At 37.4% G+C, this 23,637-nt stretch overlaps 1 protein-coding gene across 9 annotated transcripts in view; it reads left to right on the top strand.

Annotated features, from left to right (window-relative positions):
* Nucleotides 1-22,218, top strand: part of LOC123745616 (G patch domain-containing protein 2-like) — a 29,034-nt gene extending 6,816 nt beyond the window's left edge. For 5 of the 9 annotated variants that reach the window (XM_045726342.2, XM_069312170.1, XM_069312171.1 and 2 more), the window contains 7 exons: nucleotides 141-338; nucleotides 1,835-2,054; nucleotides 8,431-8,520; nucleotides 9,116-9,214; nucleotides 13,402-13,568; nucleotides 15,993-16,177; nucleotides 16,768-22,218. In XM_045726342.2, coding sequence (XP_045582298.1) covers nucleotides 141-338; nucleotides 1,835-2,054; nucleotides 8,431-8,520; nucleotides 9,116-9,214; nucleotides 13,402-13,568; nucleotides 15,993-16,177; nucleotides 16,768-16,919 — 1,111 coding nt within the window. In that variant the 3' untranslated portion in view covers nucleotides 16,920-22,218. The remainder of the gene's footprint in view (nucleotides 1-140; nucleotides 339-1,834; nucleotides 2,055-8,430; nucleotides 8,521-9,115; nucleotides 9,215-13,401; nucleotides 13,569-15,992; nucleotides 16,178-16,767) is intronic. The other 4 variants (XM_069312172.1, XM_069312169.1, XM_069312173.1 and 1 more) reach the window with 3 other exon arrangements.
* Nucleotides 22,219-23,637: the final 1,419 nt, after the last annotated feature.

Genomic DNA, 23,637 nt, shown 5'->3' with positions numbered 1-23,637 from the left:
AAATGAAACCAAAGCCGTCAAAGATTGAGGAAAGATGTACACGTTCATAAGTACTTGCGTAACTGCTTCGTGAATCTGACCCCTGATTACAGTACTTAAAATAATTATAATTTCCACATGTTTGTAACTATTTTTGATAGGTATATGGCAGTATCTGCTGGAAAACGAAAACGAGGCAGAGAACGAAGTGTGGAATGGTGTGGTGGACAACACGTTTCACACAGCAAACGCCATGGGTCGTCGTCTAGTCATTTTCATAATCTACGTGTCCACCATCGACCATCCCAGGCAAGCACCGAGGACAGCATGGAGTTCGACTGCTCAGATGATGCCAATATGTAAGTCATTAGAATGTTATTGAGACATTACTTGCCACTACTTATTTTTGAGAGTACATAGTAATTTGAATTCTTGTAAATGGTTTGAAGTGTTTGTGTTTAACTAGTGGAACATATGCAAGAATTAAGTGTAGAGAGTGATTTGATAATGTAGGAGCAGGCTATTATTATAAGGTATGGTATAATTGGTCCATGATTGGTCAATACTGTATATGTATACGCTTATGTAGATGAGATTGAGGGTCAGTAAAATCTACAATTTTATGTATGCAGATGATTCAGTATTTTTAGCACAGAATGTTTGTTTGAAAGTTTTGGCCCGTGTTAGAGAAGATTGCTTAGAGTGTGTGAATCTGAAAAGTCATGATGCTAGTGAAAGAAGATAAGAAATATATTAGTTTGAATTGAGATGTGCTGAAAAGTGGGTGATCAATGTATATACAGTATTGTATTTTAGAGAGCAAGACTAAAAGGAGGAGCTTGTACAAGCAAAGTAGAGATTAAAGTAAAGGATTACAGGAAGGCAGGAGAGGCCTGCCTGAACTGTCGGTTTCCAGTTCAGTTCATAATAAACAGTAGAATGTACAGGTGCTGCTTTGGTACAAGAATGTGTTTCAAAAGGGCCTCGAGCATAAAATAGTTGAATAAATCCACACGGGCCGTGATGAGGGTTCGAACCTACGTCTGGGGTGATCCCAGATGCGCCTTAGCAAACTGCACCATTACATGGAAAGGAATTGCAACCTGGAGTGCTACTGCCCTTGTGGATTTGTTCATTTGATATATCGTGCTATTGGGATTTCTTTGTGTATAAAATAGTTGAAGTTGTAAGGTCAGTTTGTGGTATTTTGAGCACACTGCATCAGAATGAGAACTTTGCTCTGAGAATAGCACCCACCCAACTTGCATACAGGCGTATCAACTATTGTGTAGTTAATATTTGAATGTCTGATATATTAGAAGCACATTGCCATAATTTTTGTATTAGAATTTGTGAATATAGAGGTATCATAAAGAAATCCCCTTCCCCTAGTTAAACTAGCTCAGTTCCTTGTTAAGACTTGTCCATTAAAATTTAATTATAAACTAGAGTCGAAAGGTTTTAAAATTTTAACAAGATCTTCCAATAGACTTTGGTCTAAGGAGTCTAGTGTTTATATATAAAATTTCATAAACTTCGGTTGAATTTCCCTGGAATTTCCCGTTTCTTTATATATGTTAAAGTAAACATCAGTTTCCTTGGGTTTCCCCCTTTTCAGTTTGGAAATTAAATGCAGAATTATGTGTCCCTTTGCCAAGCCTTATGTATTGTCTTACATATGAATGCAATCATTCATAGTATTGATAGAAATACACTCAGAAATGTACTGTATAATGAATGCAATCATTCATAGTACACGTCAGTTTCCTTGGGTTTCCCCTTTTCAGTTTGGAAACTAAATGCAGAATTATGTGTCCCTTTGCCAAGCCTTATGTATTGTCTTATAAATGTGGAGGGAACACAGTAGCAGCGAGAGCAGCAGCGAGAGTGAGGCTGGCATATACACCTGTGATGAGGGAAGAGAGGCTGATGATGAGCAGAGTGACTGGTTTGCCGAGCCCGATCCTGTGTATGGGGTACCACCCGGGACCACGAATGGTCCCCGGCAGCGAAATACTTCAAATCGTTTGACGTGGTGGAATGACAATGAATTTGGTCTTTCTTCTTCGGCCAAGGTACGGTACACGATTTTTGTGGACTTGACGACCTTTTGTTTTGAGATTTAAAGGGTTATGAAATTTGAAACAGTCTTCGGGTTTTTTTCACTGTAGTATTCTTGATAATGTAAGTGAATTTCTTGCTACTTGAAGGAATCAACCAGCATATACTTTTCACCAAAACTTGTTTCAAAGATTGGATACAAGTGCTAAACCCTAAAGACTGGCATTGATTTGAAACAAAAGATATATACAATACAAACTTCCTAAATATCTTATAATTTTTCTGAATTAAGACATCTTTGATGATGAGTGAATCAGGCTTGTCACAAGTGAATACTGTTATAAATTTTGTGAATGGCAGTAAATATGTTTCCTCCCGTGTTTATCTTATTTCTTGTTAATATAAACGTTTTCTATGTTTTGTTAAGTAGTGTAGTTGTTGTATTCATTAGTCATGTGGTAAACATATTGTATATCATTATCTGTTCTTTTTGTATAAGAAATTATCTGAATTCTCAGTACAGTAGGACCTCCAATACCACAGTCATGTCGTTCAGGACCTGTTCTGGCTTCCCAAATAATCTGGATTTTGTAATTGTGCCTTTTTGGCTAATTATCAGGAATGAGAATATTACTGAGATTCTCATTACTGAGAATAATAATATTACTGAGAATATTTGAGAATTAATATACAGTATATTTATGATTGCTGGAATTCAAAATGTGTGTAAAGTAATGAAGGTGGAATAGATAGACTTGTTGGAACTTACACCATAATGGGAAGGGGAACTATGAGAAATAGTAAAGGAAAAGACCTGGAAGTAAACAAATCCACAAGGGCTGTGACGAGGATTCGAACCTACGTCCGAGATCTTCCCAGACGCTGCCTTAATCGACTGGGCTACGACATGGTCAAAAGAGTTGAAACCAGAAGTTCTACTGGACTTAACCTGGAAGTAGACATAATTTCAACACTTGGTAGGAACTCGTACGAACAGGATAATGCCAGTGGTTTATGGAAAGTTGGCAAATATATGATCAGCCTTTAAAAATTCAAATAAGAATGATTTGAAGTCCATATATACAACCTATGTGAGATCATTACTGGAGTATGCAGCACAAGCATGGGAGGAGAAAAATCAGAAATTTGACATTTCAGTAGACTAATATATCAGAATTGAGTGGGCTCATCTGATTGCGAGTACAAGTAAAGGGAACTGAACCAAACCTCCACAGAGGAGAGAAGAAAGAGTTGTGGGTTTTCGTCCAGTGAATTGAAGTAAGTACAGGTAGGGGAGGAAATATGATCCTAAGAGACAGACAAAATCAACACGGCCAGCCTATATATATATATATTAAGGTGGTTGGATAAGGGGGCATAGGTGGAAGCTTAATATGCAATTTAGCTATAAAGATGCAAAGAAACGATTATACACTGTAAGGTGGTTGGCAAGTGGAAAGCATTGAACAAACTTGATGACACGTCCATCTACAACTTTTAACAAAGTACGACACAGAACTTGAACGCCGAGATGTAGTTAATGCGCCGTGTATAAATGACTACAAAGCATGAAACAGTTGAATGTTACTCCATAGTCATTGAGAGGTGTTAATTTTTGAGACTAATTATAACTAGACATTATAATTAGACTAATTATAACTTGGTCAGTACTCATTTGAGCACATTGTTTGGGCACCACCAAAAACATTAACCAAAAAATAATATTTACTTTTATAGTTAGTAGTAATGATCTCACAGTACTTTATAGTAAAATAGTAGTAAAATACTATTTAATAGTAAATAGTAGTTTAAGAAAAATCCGGATTATGATGAAAAGTCCAGATTTAAGATGGGGGGGATCCGGTAGAGGTGTTTGGTCCATTGTTTATTTGAATCCTCGATGTTTTGGAGGTTCTACTGTATGTTTTCAACACTGTTTTTTGTGTTGGTAAATAACTGTTGAATGTCTTGCAGGTTATCTTGAGATTCTTATCTTGAGAATCTTATCTTGAGGTGTTTTATTAGCTTGTGTCAAAGGCCTATTTCCACTGTTCCATTTTTTTTTTTTTTTTACAAAGCATGAAAATAGTTTTTGCATGTTTTATGCAAAGGATATTTGATAGAATTTGCATATATATATTATTCATATACTGTACTGTATTTAGAAAGTTGTGATGAAACATTGGTAAAGTGAGACTAAAGTGAAACTAGTGAAAAGAAATGGAATTAAAAGGATTAAGGGGAAATGGGTTTGTGTACACATTTAAGGTTAATTTGTTTTGAAAGAGAATGATTATGGGTTTGAGAGCCATGGTGATCTCCCTACTGAAGGAGAAAGGTTTCCCTGCCTTGTGAAATACAGTACATGAATAAAAGAAAATAGTATTACTGTCTCATTCCCCCACAGTCGAGGCGTCTTGGGCAACTTCCGCCAGGTGGTGTACTTCTGGAAAAGTAATAAATTATTTGAGCCATAGTAGTTGTGTTCCTCGAGTCCTTTCCTTTTCATTTCTGTCGGCTTATCCTCTCATTTTTGTACATGGTTTCTCATTATTTTTTTCTCCCTTTTACTAGATAGTACTGTAATGTAGTAAGTTAAATTTTGTCATGCTTTCCCCAATTGGGCAAGCCTGTAAACACACTTTGTTCATTGTATGCTTGTTAAAGCTGACATGTGGACGTGCGCTGTTGTCGCTCACGCAGCCAAGAAGTTTGTACTGTATTACCTCGAAGATGTCATGTTCTTGCACAAATATTTGACAAATATACATTTTATTAGCTTGCGCTTTACCACAGGTTTTTTTTAATTTGTTTTAAAAGTTTAAGATATTCAGAATAAATCTCTAAAAAAAAAATATAGTTAATGTTTACATAATTTGTCATGTTCTCTGTTCATGTATCTGTTGCAACAGTTTGGAAGTGTGCAATAACGATTTTTTTTTTAGATTTCTTTGCAGTGAAAGTGTAAATGTATGTCTTAGATATTTTTCATAGCACCTCTAGAGGAATTATCCAGATATTACAAAAAAAATCACAGTTGAGCAGCAGAATTATGATAAGACAAGTGAAATACACATTTACATTCATTGAATGGTGCTAAACAAGATTGTGTGCATTTCCACTTTGATGCCTTGATCCTTTAAACAAGCTAATATGTTTTGTTTTGCAGTATACACAATATTTCTTTTGTTGCCTTAAACAACAGAGTCGCATATTGGTTATTTGATCCCAAATTAAACTGTGAGCATTGGACTTTTTAAGCAATAAATGTCTTTGGCTTTGTTCCGAACTCTCCATATCAGATGTACCTTAAATTGCGGCTGTTAATAGAACTCTTCACTTTTGTGTCCTTGACACTAAAGCTTCCAACTAATTATTTGATCTTAAAAAGTTATATTTTTTAAGTCATTATGACAAAAGTCAAAATTGCAACTATTTGATCTTGACAAAAAAAAAGTAATTTAGTTAAAGTTGTGTGCATACCAAGGTGGCGGGTGGAATTTTTTGTACAGGGGCTCAAATTCTGTTGTACTTCAAATGCAGTTGAAGTACAGAATCTTTAGATTATACCTGGTCACCCCATCTAGTGAGGAGAGTCCCACGGGGAAGCAAGGCATCAAAGCTAAGAAACGATACAAAGGATAAACTAATTTGACAACGTTGACATGAGCGATGACTTGCCTCTGCAAATATAAGCATGCAGGAAAATTACAAAATTTACATATTTTATCAGTTTTGGTCTTGCATAAAATAATACTGTAGTTGTTAAAGTTATCTTAACGAGTAACCAGTAGAGGTTTGAGAGCCGCTACAGTTGATTTAATGTATCTTGTCACCCCATTTGATCCTCTCGTCAGTCTTTTCGTTGATTTAACAGTTTTGAGAGATTGGAAATAAATTGATTATAGTAACAATTTTTGAACATTGATAATTGCACAGCTGTAATTTTAAGTAATTCTGGTGCTAAAGAGGATTTTTTTTTGGGGGGGGGGGGGGCAGTAACTTAGGCCTAATAACATGTACTTTTGCAAGTAGTAAAAAGTTCTCTGCTCATGCTGGTCATTTACAGTTAAAACTAACTCTTTTTAAGTAATTTTAAAGATTTTAAGAAAAAATTATATTTTCATATTGAAATTTATATGCTAAACCTCATTATACTTGAGCTGAACCAAGTATAGTTCTGACAATATGTTTCACAATTGTAACATTAATATGAATAACAGCATGATCAGTCAGAGTTTATAATGGTTTAATATTTATAATTTTGAATATTATTACTCTGGTGTATATCATGGATTAACCTGGGGTCTATGATTATTGCATGACCAACCTGTGTGGTTACAATTCTGACATGCGATATGGTTATACGTTAATCTGATTAACTATCGACATCTTGATGCAAGATGCAGTGATCCTGCCTCAAATGGCTTGAAGCTACTAATATAAATCTTGTTTGTGCAGGATTTGGTAGCTGTTCTATCCGACCTGGTACTATATTTTGAAAGATTTATACTGTATTACGAGTCTCGGTGTGAGAGCTATAGTTGTAATTCTCTATCGACCTTAGGTGGCAGTGAATTTGTACCTTAACATTATAAGTAGGCATGTGTAGGGTGGAGAAATGAAGATACTTGGTAAGTTGAGCCTTTATTCACCGATGTCTTTAGAATTTGATGTCAAGTCAAACCAATTTGTTGCAAAATGCCTTCAAGTATAAGCTCATCCTGCCAAGTACCTCGGTTCTCTCACTGATTGTGCAGGGTGATGGGGACGAGGTTGTACCCAACAACAGTCATTGGCAGTGAATTTTAATTGTGCTCTTAATAGTTGCTAATTGTTTAAATTATTTGATTGTTAGTATACTTTTGTGTAATTGAGATTAGGTTAATTTATATAATGAAATTAAAATTACAAAATGATTTAAGCATTCTAAACAGTGATGATTTAAGATGGCCATCAGTGATTTGATGTTATTATGGTGTATTTGCACTTGAGCTTCTGCTACAAGGAAAGGAAACTGTGTGTGTGTGTGCGTGTTAATATTATGTAAAGTCGTTTTTCTTTGTGTATAGGGGCCGGTCAGCTGAGTGGACAGCACACTGGACTTGTGATCCTGTGGTCCTAGGTTCGATCACAGGCGCCGGTGAGAAACAATGGGCAGAGTTTCTCTAACCCTATGCCTCTGTTACCTAGCAGTAAAATAGGTACCTGGGTGTTAGTCAGCTGTCACGGGCTGCTTCCTGGGGGTGGAGGCCTGGTCGAGGACCGGGCCGCAGGGACATTAAAGCCCCGAAATCATCTCAAGATAACCTCTCAAGAAGATAGGGTGTTGTGGTGCACCAGTTAACTTGGTTGCTGTCTGTGGAAGCACTACGCTCACTAGTAAATGGAGCGTTCTTTCTTCCACCAATGGTTCTTTCTTTCTTTACTTATCCCCAGACTGAAGTGCCTGTTGGGGGTCTGTTTCACTCTCCTCACCTTTGTGTAGTGCCTTTCATTGAATGATTTTTGCTACTGTATTTTCTGCCCTTTGTTCCCTTCCCATCATGCTCCTACCCATTACTACTGTAGTTGTATGTTGTTGCTGTAGGTGGCTTCTGAAGGCAGTCCTCGTGCTTTTTACACATTTGTGCTTCAGTGTAAGCAAGTACTGTAGTGACTTGCATTCGTTTGGTTGTTAACTTAACGTGTAAAATGTGTGTTCGTGATGTCTGGAGGTATGAAATGTCTTGGAAGATTCTACATATGACTGCTTCCTCATGAATAGGTAGTTTCCACGGGAAACAAGACACCAAAGATAGCACCATTGTTCTTTTAAGAGTATGGAAGTTGCAAGCATGGCACAAGCTAAATGTGTGTGTAGTAGATGACTGCAATGCACATTTTTCTTTTCACTCGATTTCTAAAGAACCTTTCTTGAAGCATCACTGCATGTTTGGGTTCCATACTTAGGCAACTCAAATTTTTTATAATTGTTTAATGAGTGATGGGACAAACTGTGCGATGTTTTTTTAGTCTACATATTGTTCACTGAAATAATACTAGGCACTGGATGTAGGCCAAGGGCTACCAACAGTGATGTGAAGTGTCGTGTTAATAAAGCTTATTCCGAGTGGAGTACTGTCTACAGTATAGGCTTGGTGTTGTACGTTGTGTATCATCACAATATGGAGCACTGATGGACAGTTAAGACATAATCAATTACCTTAACAGAAGATAAAGCATAAACCCAAGTTTAACCTAATTCATTTGAAAATTAGTTATGCATTAGTTTTAAATTTCACCCCTTAGCTTATGAGAACAAAATGCCAATGACTGTAACGCGTACAGTAGGTTTCGGTAAATGCCTTTTGACGGGTGGCGTGAGTTGCTTCCCTCTTTCCTTTCCAGGCTCTGTTCAAAGAGAGGTATGAGACAATGTCCGTGGAGAACCAACAAGCCTGCAGACTTAGATTCCAAAAGCTGAGAGAGAGGCTTTTGGTGAGTATTGGCGTATTATGCATCCTGTTATTTTCAGACGAGGTGAATAGTTTGTCGACTCGTGTGGGGGCCTGTAGTTGGTGAAGGCTAATCTAACAGTTGCATTGTACTCTCAAAGTGTCAGGTCAGGAGAGAGTAATATCATTTATAGAACGAATGCATTTCAATAGCATGACATCGGAATACAATGCATTTGATATCATAGGCAAAACTTTGTAGTTTACACAATGTTGTTTGGCATGATACTTTGTTTAATCAAGAGAATATGAAAATTAGGCATACTGACACTTTGAGGGTTGAGTTGATAGTTTTTTCAGATAAAGGAGGAGAAGGAGAACTGAATCTCGCAAATTCTGACCAGCTTAAAAATGTCAAATCTGAATTGGACTATGTAGCGCTGATATAAGAGAACTCCCTCACGATAAATGAACAAAGTTAGCATTTTCAAATTATTAAAGTTTACTAAACCATCACTAAATAAGATGAATGAACGAGATTCAGATAAGTTCATAGTACTGTGCATTGTATTAGCAGGTGCTGAGGTAGGAAACAAAAACTAATACTTCTAGATACTGAATAAAAAGTAAACTTTCAGAGACGTGAAATTCGTGCTGGACGGAGACGAATACGAGACAGGAAGCCTGGGTTTAGTATAGTGTCATCGGTGAATGACAAGGTCTCAAGATTTCTGCAGGTAGGTAGAGATGACTATTGAGACATTAGCTCTTTATCACTTTGGTAATATAATTGTAGAATTTGGCATTTCCAACTGCCCTTCTCTATATCTCTCTCTCTCTGTGTCTGTCTCTCTCTATATCTCTCTCTCTCTCTGTCTGTCTCTCTCTGTCATATGCTTTGTTTCCTCTGGAAGTTTCCAGTCCTTAAGTGGCCACAGGTAGAATTTGTTCCCCAAGGCATTTCAAATCCCTTCAAGTTTTAAAGACTTGTTAGAATTGCTAGACTTTTATATGTTAGTTCAGTGCCTGAAAAGTGGAGGACTTGCCCTTAGGCAGCACTGAAAAGTGAGGGACTCTCTCTTAGCCAGTACTGAATAGTGAGGGACACTCTCTTAGCCAGTACTGAATAGTGAGGGACACTCTCGTAGCATGCACTGAAAAGTGAAGGAATGACCACTGACAAATAAGTGTTAAAAGAACGAGCACCTCGGCAAGCACAGAACGTGAGGCATGAGAAAGGGGAAGATGGAAATGTACCATCACAGAAATTCATAATATATTGAAAGTGTAATGTGGATGAGGAGATATAAAAGTTCACTCGGTGGATTTGCAGTCAGTGTTTGTGAAAGGAAAGGTACCCATTTGATTCATCTCTTAAGCTAAGAGGGGGGCCAATTAATCCATGGATGATTAGACACAGATCTGCTTCCCATGGTAAAGTGATACCAGTCACTCAATCTACAGTACACCTATGTTAGACCAAGGTCAATCAATCTACAGTACACCTATGTTAGACTAAGGTCAATCAATCTACAGTACACCTATGGATGAATGAGGTGAACCAATTTAATCATTGGTAACTGAAATCCACCGATCCCCCACGTGAAACAGAGATAAGTCGGTCTACAAAACAGTACTCCAATGGACAAACTAAGGCCAATTCGGTCTAGTCGCCACCATAATTTTTTTAGTCTAACAATCTATTGCGTACATTGTTCAGTAATTTGGGCACACCTTTATTACAGGTGTGCCCAAGTTGTTTTATTTTATTCTACTGTAATGTTAAAGCTAGTGTCTGCTGTATGCAACTGTGAAGCCCTTTGACTCGTATAACAGTTTAATATGCTGGTTGATGGAAGACATTAAAAAGTTGCCGTTTAGTGATACTCGTGGGTGTCTTACCTGAAGAGGGTTTCCAGGGTTGTCCTATTCCCCCGAACTCAACTTGGCCTCGGATCAGGCTCTTAAAATGAACTTAGGGTTTGGTAACGACTGTTGATGTAATTTTTGGAGATCATTGTTGTTTTCAGATTCTCATGTTAGAATCAAGCTCACAAGAGGAGCCGGTCGGCCAATTGGACAGCACACTGGACTTGTGATCCTGTGGTCCCGGGTTCGATCCCGGGCGGCGGCGAGAAGCAATGGGCAGAGTTTTTCACCCTATGCCCCTGTTACCTAGCAGTAAAATAGGTACCTGGGTGTTAGTCAGCTGTCACGGGCTGCTTTCTGGGGGTGGAGGCCTGGTCGAGGACCGGGCCGCGGGGACACTAAAGCCCCGAAATCATCTCAAGATAACATGTGGGCTCTGGTAAATGTGGTTTTAGACTATTACAGTAAAATGTTTTGTATCGACTGTACTCTGGTCTAAATTTTGGGAATCTTTATTTCCATTTGGTAGTTGATCATTCACGTTATGCTTCAATAAACTGTAGATCCTATTTCAGGGTATTCTTGGTGCAGTGTTCAGAGTGTAGTGTGTGTTCTTGTTACTGTCATTTTAGAGTTTTTACTTAAATCGAGATACATTTTAAGATTAGTTTTGGATTTTCCATACCTTAGTCATGAAAATAATTTATCTGTTGGTAAAATTTTGTTCAGGACTACTCAGGATTGATAGGAGGAGGAATATGCTGTAGTATTGAACATACAACCAGATATTCTCCAAAAAATATTATATATATCATGCTATTGTGATTTTAGTGTGCAACCAGATAATTTTGGCAATGGATACGATATGAGATAAGCTGTACGATAACAGATATATTTTAGACCGACAATGGAACCTGTCACTTAAATTCAGCTTACAATGTTCAGGATAAGTATTATGAACTGTTCATAACTGGCATGTGTTACTAAACAGTGAAGTGAGTTGAGTGGATAGGTTGAGAAATCATGAAATATGGAGGCAATTGACGTAACCAGTGATTGCCCATAGACAGAGTACAATAGTTGACACAGATGTGTAGTGAGAGGATATTTTGCACATTCAGACACTGTACTTTACTTAATTTAACTTGAAAGGAAGTTAGAGAATACCTGGAAGTAAGATTGTACTCGCCTAATTGTGCTTGCGGGGGTTGAGCTCTGGCTCTTTGGTCCTGCCTCTCAACCGTCAATCAACAGCTGTACAGGTTCCTGAGCCTATTGGGCTCATCATATCTACACTTGAAACTGTGCATGGAGTCAGCCTCCACATCACTTTCTAATGCATTCATAATACTGTGAGGAAGTATTCACAGTACATAATACTGTGAGGAAGAGATAGCGTCAACTGTAAAGTTTCCTGTTGCTTGCAGGTGGCTGTGCATTGATTTTTTTGAAGTGTTGAGCACTTCATAACTTCACTTCTCTATGTACAGTATGTCTGTGGCTACTGTAGCCATTAGACTGTTCTCCCACTATGCAGTAGGATCCTAAGCAGTCTCCATGCTTTAATATTTCCTGCCATGATTATCTAATGCTTCATCCTTTATTATATTTTAATACAGTATTCCCACTATAGAGGTACTTATAGGTGTCGCCAGATTCATTTTTACTAGCTGTGATATACTGTACATAAGAAACACCTTTGTGTATCGGTTGAATCTGTCAACAAATGTGTGTGTGGTTGTGCAGAGAATGTGAGGGGAAAGGGGCTGTGTTTGACAGTTTGGTCATTCCGAGGTCAGTGTTGTTTCCGATTCATGTAGTAGACCCCTGGGGTCAAGTTTTAGAGCCATTTTAATACATTGTCAAGGGATAATGCTATCCTTTAGTGTATGGATGAATGACAATGGTGCGACATTGTCCCCGTGGCGTGGTGGTAAGACGCTCGCCTGGCATTTTGCAAGCGCTTTGTCCTGGGTTTGTATCCTGGCCGGGGAGGATTTATTGGGCACAAATCTTTAACTGTAGCCTCTGTTTAACCCAACAGTAAAATGGGTACCTGGTTGTTAAATGATTTGGCGGGGTCGTATTCCGGGAAATACTGTAGTATGATTAAGGACTTGGCCAAAATGCTATGCGTGCTAGTGGCTGTACTGTACAAGACAGTAAGAACTTTTTTGTGTGTGTGTGTGTAAAAAATGAATGTGAATAGTTGAAGAATTGTATCAGTACAATTGAACCATCTTCCCCAACCCACTTTTCTGGCCTTGTGAGAGCAATTGCGTGCAGTCAGGGAGATGGTATGTAGTTCTCGAGACTTCTTACATCTTGTCCACTGTTGAGGGCAGGAGGTAATTTCCTAATCTTGTAATTACAGTACAATTAAGTAAATTTATATTGGTATATCATTGCTGAGGATACAAAGTCTGGCATATCAAGGTCTCTTAGGCAAGGGTGAGACTGTCTTTATGGTTGTTTATCTAGTTACAAGACAGATTCGGCTGTGTAACACGAGTGACATAGACACCATCCAGCGAGCCATGCCAGAGCTGTGATAAGCATCTTTAAAAAAACTCTCCCTTACACCGAATTGCTTAAAAATTGTCATTGGTTCTATTGTATAATTACTCATTTACAATTTCACCTTTGTAGTCAAATGACTTGTATGCATATACCAGTACCAGTACAATATATAGACTGCTAGTGATGACTGGTAATCCCTTCACCAGACTACTATATAATTTGTGAAGCTACTTTCACACCCACTCACTGTCTCCTTTTCTTCTTGATTCTGCATCACCAGGTTGTACCTTCTACTTGAACCTCAACTTGCCTTCTACTTATTCACTTGTATAGTACCTTGATCAATCTTTCCATTCCCTGTACGATATCTTACTGTTCATATCATTACAGTAGATATGCAAGCAAGGGGATACCTTTCTCGGTTGTCATGTGTTCAAACTGTATCTGGTTTTCTGTACGGCATCCGAGCCTAAATCCTGCCACAATAATAATGCATTTTCAACACTATTCTGTAGATGTTAAATTTACTGTTCAGGATCCGAGGCAGTCCGAGCTCCGCCTGAGGCCTATGACGGATAAAGACAGAGACCAGCTAAATCATCTGGCCGACTTGTATTCTCTCACCATACGTAGCAGCGATGACCAAACCGCTCCCATACTCACCAAGACCAGGTGTGTGGCTCAGCGTAGGATTTCTGCACGGTAAATATTACAAATCAAGAATTAGAGCAGTACAAATGACCTGTGTGAATAGTATGTTTGCTGTTAGCAGAATGTCATGGAGGGATGTGAAGTGCACAAGTCAATAGTGTAGAATGAGAACATAGAGATGATTTGTGCATGTTGATCGAATTAGATGATGGTAGTGGTGAAGACAGTGAATTTGAGGATGGAGGGTGGGGAGGGAGTTGGTATGGTGTAGTGTACAAATGTGAGGAAACAAGGATTGAGTGATATAACAGACTGGATATGATATAAAGGACAAAGCTGGATGGAAGTTGTTTGTGATGTATGGAAAGACTGTATGTGTTTGTTACTGGCTATGGTAATGTGTGTGAGAGTTCACGAGGAACTGTGTTTACCTGGTTTTATGAAGCAGTAGGGTGTTGCTGTGGCTAATTGCACAAGTATTGTTGTGCATGTTTATTCATGATTCTATTTAGTGTGAATGATACAGCATAATAAATGGACAATTATGCTTGTTTAATATCTGATGTTTACTTGCTGTATTGTTGTCTTCTCCTCCGGACTGCCTGCCTGCCAATGCCATGAAAGTGGGAGATGGGGTAATGATGTAATGTAAATATTTAGCTAGTTATGCAGTGTTTTATCTTCATAATAGCAGTAGAATGTTGATTAACATGAACCATAGGTGTACATCAGATGTACCATAAATATATACAGTATTTAAATATCTTGGTGCAGCCTTTGAAGAATAGTTAAATTCAACATGCAAGAAATTAGTAACACTTTTGTTTCACAAGGAAGCTAAGATGCATCATCCGATTGCTATTAATAAACAATCATATATTCATTGCTGTCATGCATGTTCTACTAAAAATACACTTCTGTTTTTGCATCTGTTCTCTAGAGAATTGATATGTGAATATTTTGACGCCAAATTTATATTTATAAATAACTTTGAAAGTGTAAAATGACCGTAAACATTTTTTTTTGGTCGGTGAGTGGCCTGAGGAGCCTAGAACGCTTAGTCAGGAATGGCAGAGTAACTGAACCCCAAAGTGTTAAGAAAATAAGGGGGTGACATGAGACATTTGTAGTGGGCTGGTATTGGTCTTAATGAATGAAGAGTGATTAGAATGCGTTATAAGACTGAAGAGAGATTGCTAATGAGTAGATCATGATACAGTATATTGAAGTATGATACAGTAATGTGTGCATTATAACATGTAGAACTGAAGTGAGTTAATGATGTACTGTATCATGGTACAGGGTATAAATTGGATAAGTTTAGATTTAGGAAAGACTTGGGTAAATACTGGTTCAGTAACAGGGTTGTTGATTTGTGGAACCAATTGCCGCGTAACGTGGTGGATGTGGGGTCCCTCGATTGTTTCAAGCGTGGGTTGGACATGTATATGAGTGGGATTGGGTGGTTATAGATAGGAGCTGCCTCATATGGGCCAATAGGCCTTCTGCAGTTACCTTTGTTCTTATGTTAGTCAGTCACGTGCTTTATGAACCCCTGTTATCCGATTGGGGGTTTGTTCGAATAAAAAAAAGTTTGGTAACTGGTAGGGCAGGCAGGCAGTCTGAATAAAATGTGCAATAAAGATGGAACAAGTTTGCCCAGTGGTCGTACACAGCACCACTTGGGAGCAGTGTTCATACACTAATTGATGGCTCGGAAGCTTTCAACTCTGCCATGGCATTAGTTGAGTGCATGGTAAAAAGCAATCTGCTGAAGTTACCTGATCACCATTAATCATCAACCCAACACTATAATCATCCACCACCACCTTTTCTATCTGAATAACTTTAATATAGTTGATGGAGCATTATTAACAAGCAGATCAGAACATATATTGGCAAGTACAAACAAAACAGTTGAATTTCTGCTGCAGAATTGAAAATTTTTCCCCCTAGCTTTTCAGGATGATTAACTAATTTGAATACGTTATCCATGCAGTCTCGGTCCCAAGGGGTTCAGATAGCACATGGCTGACTGTACTAGGGAAATGCCAATATAGCTAATTTATCATATACAGTACTGAAGTTTAAGTGAAAGGGGTGATGGGTATAATATTAAAATCATAATTTCTACATCTAGTTATTGTGTATGCAAAGGTCAGCGAGGGGACATGAAGCTTTCCTTCTGTGGTTTAATGCTGTTCTGTTTAGTAGTAATACTGTTAATATCCACTATTTACTTACATGAGATTGGAAATTACTTTGGGGCTTGAAAACATGTTAAAATGTATTCATCAAAAGCATGGCTTAACCCTTAGTCCTTTGTGTCTTCAGAAGTAAGATTTACAAGTATATGGTCATGGAAGCAGCCACCACTTACAGTACTGTATGTAAACATTGACATACATCTTGCCTCTCTATGTGGCAGCATCAATTTGTAAATTTGACATGTTAAAATGACCATCTTGCCCTCAGGAATACTATCACCAAGCAGAGGCTGGAAGCAGATGGTGAAGCGTTGGCCTCCTTCCCAGGTGGTTTGCCAGTACCCGTTAGTGACTTGAAGCGCCGCAGACGGACGCCACCATTGCCACCCAATAACGTGACTGAGGGCAGCAATGACTCGGTCGAGAGCATAACCAATAGTACGGGTTTATCCGGTGAGTGCAATTTTTTAATTTCATCTAAAGCTGTTTACTAACTTGATTTAGGAATTTACCAGAAATTTATCACATCTCTACCTTTGTTATTCACCTCACTCATTAGGTTATTGTTGGTATTACTGTAATTAAGCCTATGCAAAACAGACCATTCATTTTCACATACAGTACAGTATTACAAAATTTACACTATATATTCCTGGTTGTAGAATATCTAACAGATTTCTCTCATGTATCTTATACTTAATCTGAACCAATGTGTGTCTTCCTGTCCTGACTTTAGGAAATGGGGGGGGGGTGGCAAATTTCTATATTGAAAATGCAAATTTAGTGAAATATTTTAGAGGCATGGAACAATAGTCAGAAGTTAATATTTTTTCTGTATAGAGAATCACTGTACCTTTAGAACAGCAATATCTATTTGTTCAGAAACAGGTTCTTCGTAAGTTCAACATGTTCTATTTGTAAAATTTGTCCCTCACAGGGGTGAAGCAATTATTTTAAAGGGTATTAGGTCAACAAACAGTAGCCATGTCCTGTTTATCTGTTGTTTTTTTTCCACCCTATGCCTTAATACTTGAATTTTTCAGGTACTGCATATCGTCCACCAGTGCCTAGTGTTAGTTGGGACGATGATATTGGCGACTGTTGCGCCGATTCACTCTCGGAGCGCTTGGCTGATTCCGAGCCTGATCCACTTCCCTCCCCTACATCTCTTGGCCTTCATGATTGTACTTTGTAAATTGTATTTCGCAATGCTGTCACACCTCACTGCCATGGTTCGTTGTATCTGCGCATTTCGTATAATTCTGAAATGCTCATATGTAATACAGTACCTTCATAACCATTCATTAATATTTAATGATGGAAAAGCTTTTAAATCATCCTTAATAGTCACTCATTTCAGTACAGTACTTCTATGTTGTCAGTGTGCTACAGTACTTGTGTTAACAAAATAATTTAACAGTAGAGTATTTTCAGTTATGGATGAAAATAACTTTTCTTCCTTGGAAAAACTGCCAATTTATATTACAATTTGAAAGTAAAGTCTTGCTTTTTCCTTAAAGGTAATAAAAGGATCCCCCCTTGAATATTAAGTAAAATAATTGTAAACCACTACTACAGTCTATCCCATATACAGTAATGTAAACCGCTTGCGATTATTCAATAAAATTTTGCATTTCATTCATAACCAAGTATGTCTGGCAATACCCTAATTGTTCTCTTGATAAGTTGACAGTTTTTACTAATTCATATTTATGATGTAGCTATACTGTCATTGTAAAGTAATGGGAAATAAGCAAGATATAAAAATAATGAAAATCAAAGAATAGTGTACAGTAGATTGTAAATTAAATGAAACTCGATCTGCCCTAAACTTAAATGCAATGGAAGGATTCTGTTCTCGGAGTATAATTGTTATGATTAGTTACTATGAAAAGTAACGGAATACTACTCACTTCTTGTGGAGTAATGCCATGTATTACCTTGATTGAAATTCAAATTGATTTCCTTACAATCAAATCAAATCAAAATATTTCAATATGTACTTTTTTCAAATGGTTTTGGGATTAAAATATGCACAAAAGCATGTTCTTTTATAATTGTACTAAATGCATGTAATACTTTTTGTATACATTTGCTATTTCTTCATTTTTTGTTTAGATTGCAAATAATAGTAAACTCCTTACATGCAACAGAACCCTGGTTACTAGAGAAGGATTTGAGTGCAAATCTGGCCATTCCAGCAGGAGTATTCTGTATTGATGTGAATGTACAGCAATGACAATTCCAAGCAGCACATTACAAGATTCGGGAATAAATTCTCCCTTTTAACTTATAGGTACCAATAAAGATACATTTTTTAACAGGGTAAAAGTGAATGAAATTATGCACAGTCATTACTGAGGGTCACACACCAGACATGATATCATAACAAGAATTGATTACATCATTACCAGGCAAAGTGCACTAAGTAACACAGTTAAGTATTATCAATTGCTGATACATTTGGGATAGTGCTTGTTGTTGTTATAGATTCAGCTACCGGGAACAAAAAGTTCCAAGTAGCACGGGCTATGGTGAGCTCGTAGTGGACTTGCCTGGCACAAGGAGTGAAGCTGTAACTGGATAGTGCTTGTATAATCAGCAGTCACGAAGTTACCTTCCACCACTCTAGAAAACACCATGTGTATTTTTGTTACCCATCTCAGGATTAGAGGACTACATAAAATGTGGTGTAATTATCCATTTTAATTTTCACTTTTATTCTGATGCCTAAACTAAAATTTATATTATACATATAATATATATATACAGTATAATATATTCTCTTACTCGGCCCATCCTAAAATGAAATTACTTAGAGTAACAATGTGGTTGATCGTACGAATATGGTCGTGAAGGACCAATATCAAAGTAGACACTTCAATTACTGTATTGGCAGCACTTTTTGATAATTACTTACTGTGTTGATTTTGGATAAACTGGAAACTGGAATCCATTTTTCTATTTGTTGCTAATGAAACCTAAATAAACCTAATCATTCTATCTTGAGGTCATCTTGATGATTTCGGGCCTTAGCGGCCCAGTCCTCAACCAGGCCTCCTTTTTGTTACCCCCAGGAAGCAGCCCGGAGCAGCTGTCCAACTCCCAGGTACCTATTTACTGCTATTAGACTCCTAGGTTTAATATGCACTACCAGAGGCCTAATATAGTACATAATGTGCTATACTAGGCCTAGGAATATTTAAGTTTGGGTTTTAGCTTCATTTTTTTTTTGACTTGTCAAATCAAAAGTACTGAATTCTATTTTCCATTTGTCCATCATGTCGATATTTGTATGATCATCCAATTTTCAATTTTTCTTTATTATGCACCTCATACCCATCCCATGGGCGGTGGGGGTAAAGAGTTACAGAGGCACATAATTGGTTCGGGAACTGAACCCCCCTAGTTCGTTTAGCTAAGCAAATAACAATCTTTTGACGTTAGCCAGTTACAGAAAGTACTGTACCTTGTTATCAGGAAGATGGATTGAGAGAGAGAGATTATATATGTATATAAAATATACACACACACGGTATGTATAAATATTTATTTAGACTACAGTAAACCTTTAGTGTCACTTGCATTGGAATGATTAGGAATTAAACGGCATTATTTCTCGATCACATCAAAGGGGAGCTCTAACACTCCCACCAACTTTTATAACATATGGTTGCTAGATAGAAAAAATACACAATTACTGTCATAGGTGTAAGAAAAAATACACAATTACCGTCATAGGTGTACTAGGCTCTAGGAGGCTAGTTGTCTGACATTGTATGGCAGGTTGTATATATGTAAATTCCATTTCATTACAAAGTAATATATTTATATATACAGTATATTTATATATTTATAAGCTAGGGTAACCCATGCAACGAGGTACTGCATAATTAATAAGTCTGTGGTTAAGGGCACGTTTTTCATTTCTTAAAATTGGTCAATGTAATTTTGAATATTTTTTGTAACTTCTTGTAAAAACTTATATTTAGATTTAATCAATTAAATGCAGTTTATACTATATTTGAATGGCATTATTGACTGCAGTTATATATTTGTGAGCCTTTCACTTTTAAGACACATTGTACCAGTTGGAAATAGTACTGTAGTAACAATTACTTAATATACTTTGAAATAGCACCAAACACCACTGTTCTTGGTTTTATAAGTTTAAAATAGAATTACTACTAATTCAAGATGCAGTGCAAGAAATTATAAATTGCTGTGTATTTCCCACTTGCATTAGTATTTGATATCAAAGTTGTTGCGTCAGTGACCCAGTTGTGATCTTAATAATTTAACATAGAACATTTTTCATTGGGAAATGAGAATTATTTAAGTTTACGCAGGAAACTTTATCACTGTTCAGTGCTGTGAAATTATATATCGGAATGAAGTTATCAGTAGTAATGTGGGTCAATAGTACAATTGTTAAGATAATGGACTTTAGGCTTATGTAAATCAAGGTTAGAATTCTTGCATTAATCCATGTGTGTGCGAATACATGTATATATTTTAACATTTTGTTAATTGGAGGTTTGCCGTATATAACAAGTGTGTTAAATGTTCATTTATTTATTTATATGTAGATTAAAGTACAGTAATGTTATTTACTTGGTGTGTTAATTTAAAAAAAACAAGTACAGATTGAAAATACACTAGTTAGTTCTGACGATTACAGTATTTAATTTCGACTAATATTTGTTAAAAAATGAAAGATGTGACTGAAATCATATTTAATATGAAGTTTGTATGTACCAGCAAGACTGGTATGTTTGTGGTCATCGGTACTTTTCCCGCACATTCCTATAAGATAAGTCAATCATTCGCCTTCATCACTTGTTTACTCCTCGTTCATACTCTGTTATGCTTTCCATAACCAGTGAATTTTGTCACGAGATGACACGATCTTCTCCCACTTGATCTGTCATCTTGTAACACCGTCAACATGTAAAGTCATCCTGTTTGGCACCACTGTTATTACCTGGTTGATGGGGTTCTGAGAGTTCTTCTACTCCCAAGCCCGGCCTGAGGCCAGGCTTGACTTGTGAGAGTTTGGTCCACTAGGCTGTTGCTTGGAGCGGCCCGCAGGCCCACATACCCACCACAGCCCGGTTGGTCCGGCACTCCTTGGAGGAATAAATCGGGTCATGTGTTCAGCACCCAGTCTTAACATTGTCATCTCTCTACTGCATTTGCCAGTTTTGTTTACATTCTTTGTATATGTTGGCTTATGTTTAAGCCCTGGGAGGCACAGCCAGTAACCAAAGAAACTATTTACAATTTTGTCCACTAACTAGAGAAGGGAGGTTAAACATAAATCCTGTTGATTGGCCTGTTGGCTTATAGCTGTGATCTGATCTGATACAACACACAAGGCTGTAATTATGTATTTTAAGAAATTCATAGCCTTCCTGGTTTGGTGCCTTCTTTTGATAATTACTTACTTCCTGGGAGTACTTACCCCAGTACTGCACTCATTTAATTCTTTCCTACACTGGTCCTTCTTTCCAAGTACAGTATCCACAAATACATTAGTGCTATGTTCAACCTATATTTTTTTTCTGCAAACACATTACTTGTAAGTTTGTCGTGGTGTCCTGCACAGTACACTTCAACACCATTAAAGTGATGTATTCTTTGTTATGAGAGGGTGGATCATTCACAGGCTTGCATCGCTAATAACACTTGGGGGCTGATCAATTCCTGTATTTATTTGCATAATGGTCTTGTGTGTTGCTGATTAGTGATGTATTAACAGTGTAAGCCCCAGCCTTTGTGCCCTTAATATTGAATGTGTAATAATTGATCATGTCCCACAGTTTGACAAAATGCCTTAATTATATTTGTTAAAGATAACATCTTTGAGAGCGCTATCAATGTCTGGTCTGTCGTGCTATCATCTCTATATATTGATATACCAAGGTAAATGTTTAAAAATGAAAAATAATGGATAGAACTAACCGACTTGGGGGGGGGGAAAAAAGTACCCAGTATTATTTATGCTTTGATGTGTTGTACACTTTTTTATAGCCATTTTGCTGTGTGGTATATTTTTCTTTTGCTATTTTCAGAAATTATGTAGAGCTGTTAGGGATGAGCCGTACATATCTCGGTTAGCAGAAAGTGTTTTTCATAACTTTTTCCATTATATTTGTGGTGTAAACATGTAGTTTTGGGTCATTGTAAAGGTAAATAACTTAAATAATTGCCAACAAATACACTTTAAAAGTGATTTGAGTTTTTTCTGACCACATCAGAGGTCATAAATGTACAAATGAAACATTAATCAGGGTATTTTTAAATACTGTATTAAATTATACTCTTGTGTAAACAAATCCCTTATAAAATGGCACAATGTTTCCAGACAGTAGAACATACATTTTCTTGGTCATTCATAGGTTAATTGTTCCTAATATATTTGTTGTACAGTATATTCGAGCTAAATAGTTTGTGAATTATTTATGATAGTTTAAAATATACAATTTTGAAAATGGCACTTTTATTAATCCACTTGGAATCTTCTTCAATAGAGACTGCAGCCTCTACACCTGCCAAAAGAACTCCCAACTATGTAAATAAATGATAGAATTCTCAAGAATTATCAAAAGAAGGTGCCAAGCTGGGGAGACTTATGTAGCACCGTTAAAGTTGCATAATGTTCAAAGGGCACTAGACATCGCCAAGAATGCAAATGAAGAGAACAAAAGTGTATAAGGCGAGCAATATCAAAGATATCTGATGCACCAAGGATTCTATCGAGGGACAAATGACTGCAAGGGATGGATGGGAAGCAAGACACATACAGTACTTGAATGTCCTGGAAGTAGGGACATTCAACAAGGATATATGCAACTTTAAGAGGGACTGTAGTTCGGACAATAAGCAGCAGGAAGGGAGCTCCATTAAGTACCCATGAGTTAAATGCATATGGCAAATACGTAACCTTGCCAGAGCCGTTCCCAACTGCTGGTTATGGTGGTAAGGGGGAAGGCCAAGGGGACAGGCTACCCTTAAGAGTGCGCAGTTTGTTACCAGCAACAGAAGACCAATGACCCTGCCAATGGGCATGGATTGAGGAATGAATAACTGGGTAGAATGAATAACTGAGTGAACTGCCACATCCAGCCAGCCCTCCCTCCCTCGTTCCTCCTCCCACAATACATGTTATTGTTTTTATTACATCTATTTACACACATTATTAATAAGTATCTACATGTTTTATTCACCATAACTATGCAACTAAGCTGGTACAGTATTGTGTCCAAACAGCACAGTTACCGCCACACACTGCATGACAAGTCACACAGCAGATAACGATGTTACGAGTACGATGCCACCTCCCTCACCAAAATGGCTCCTCCCAACATACTCCTGTTGCTGTTATTACACTATATACACATTATATGTAAGTATATCTACATTTGTGTTCACCATAGCAAACCAGTAAGCTAGCATGGTGAGCCCAAACAAGAGTGGCTGCCACACACAGTAACGCTACCTTGATTCCCTCCCTCCTCCCCAATACTATGCACAGTGCTAATTATCACCACAATCCTGGTCACTAAATCCTGTAAATGAATAATTGACAGCAAGTTTATTTTGCAAAGGAACATAAGAAGTCGTTTGAAATAATGCTGTGGTGCTGTGGCTAGCGCTGTGAACATCTTGAACAGCATTGATTCACTTATATTTGAACATTGTACAGTCATTATTACACTCAGGCTCTTCTGTAATACTATCATGGCTAAATAACACCAGTTACATATATATATTTTGACATTATTAGGCGATGCTGTGGTGCATCGCAAGCTGATGCTTGATGCTGCAACCTGAACAGCAGTGCTGTGAGCTCATGCTGCATGTGCCAGCCTTGGTTGCTCAGTACTGAGGCTCTTACACCCAGAAATGTT

The sequence above is a fragment of the Procambarus clarkii genome, chromosome 71 (genome assembly GCF_040958095.1).
Source record: "Procambarus clarkii isolate CNS0578487 chromosome 71, FALCON_Pclarkii_2.0, whole genome shotgun sequence".
NCBI classification, from domain to species: domain Eukaryota; kingdom Metazoa; phylum Arthropoda; class Malacostraca; order Decapoda; family Cambaridae; genus Procambarus; species Procambarus clarkii.
The sequence above is the reverse complement of the archived record's forward strand: the minus strand, read 5'-3'. Positions and strand labels throughout refer to the sequence as shown.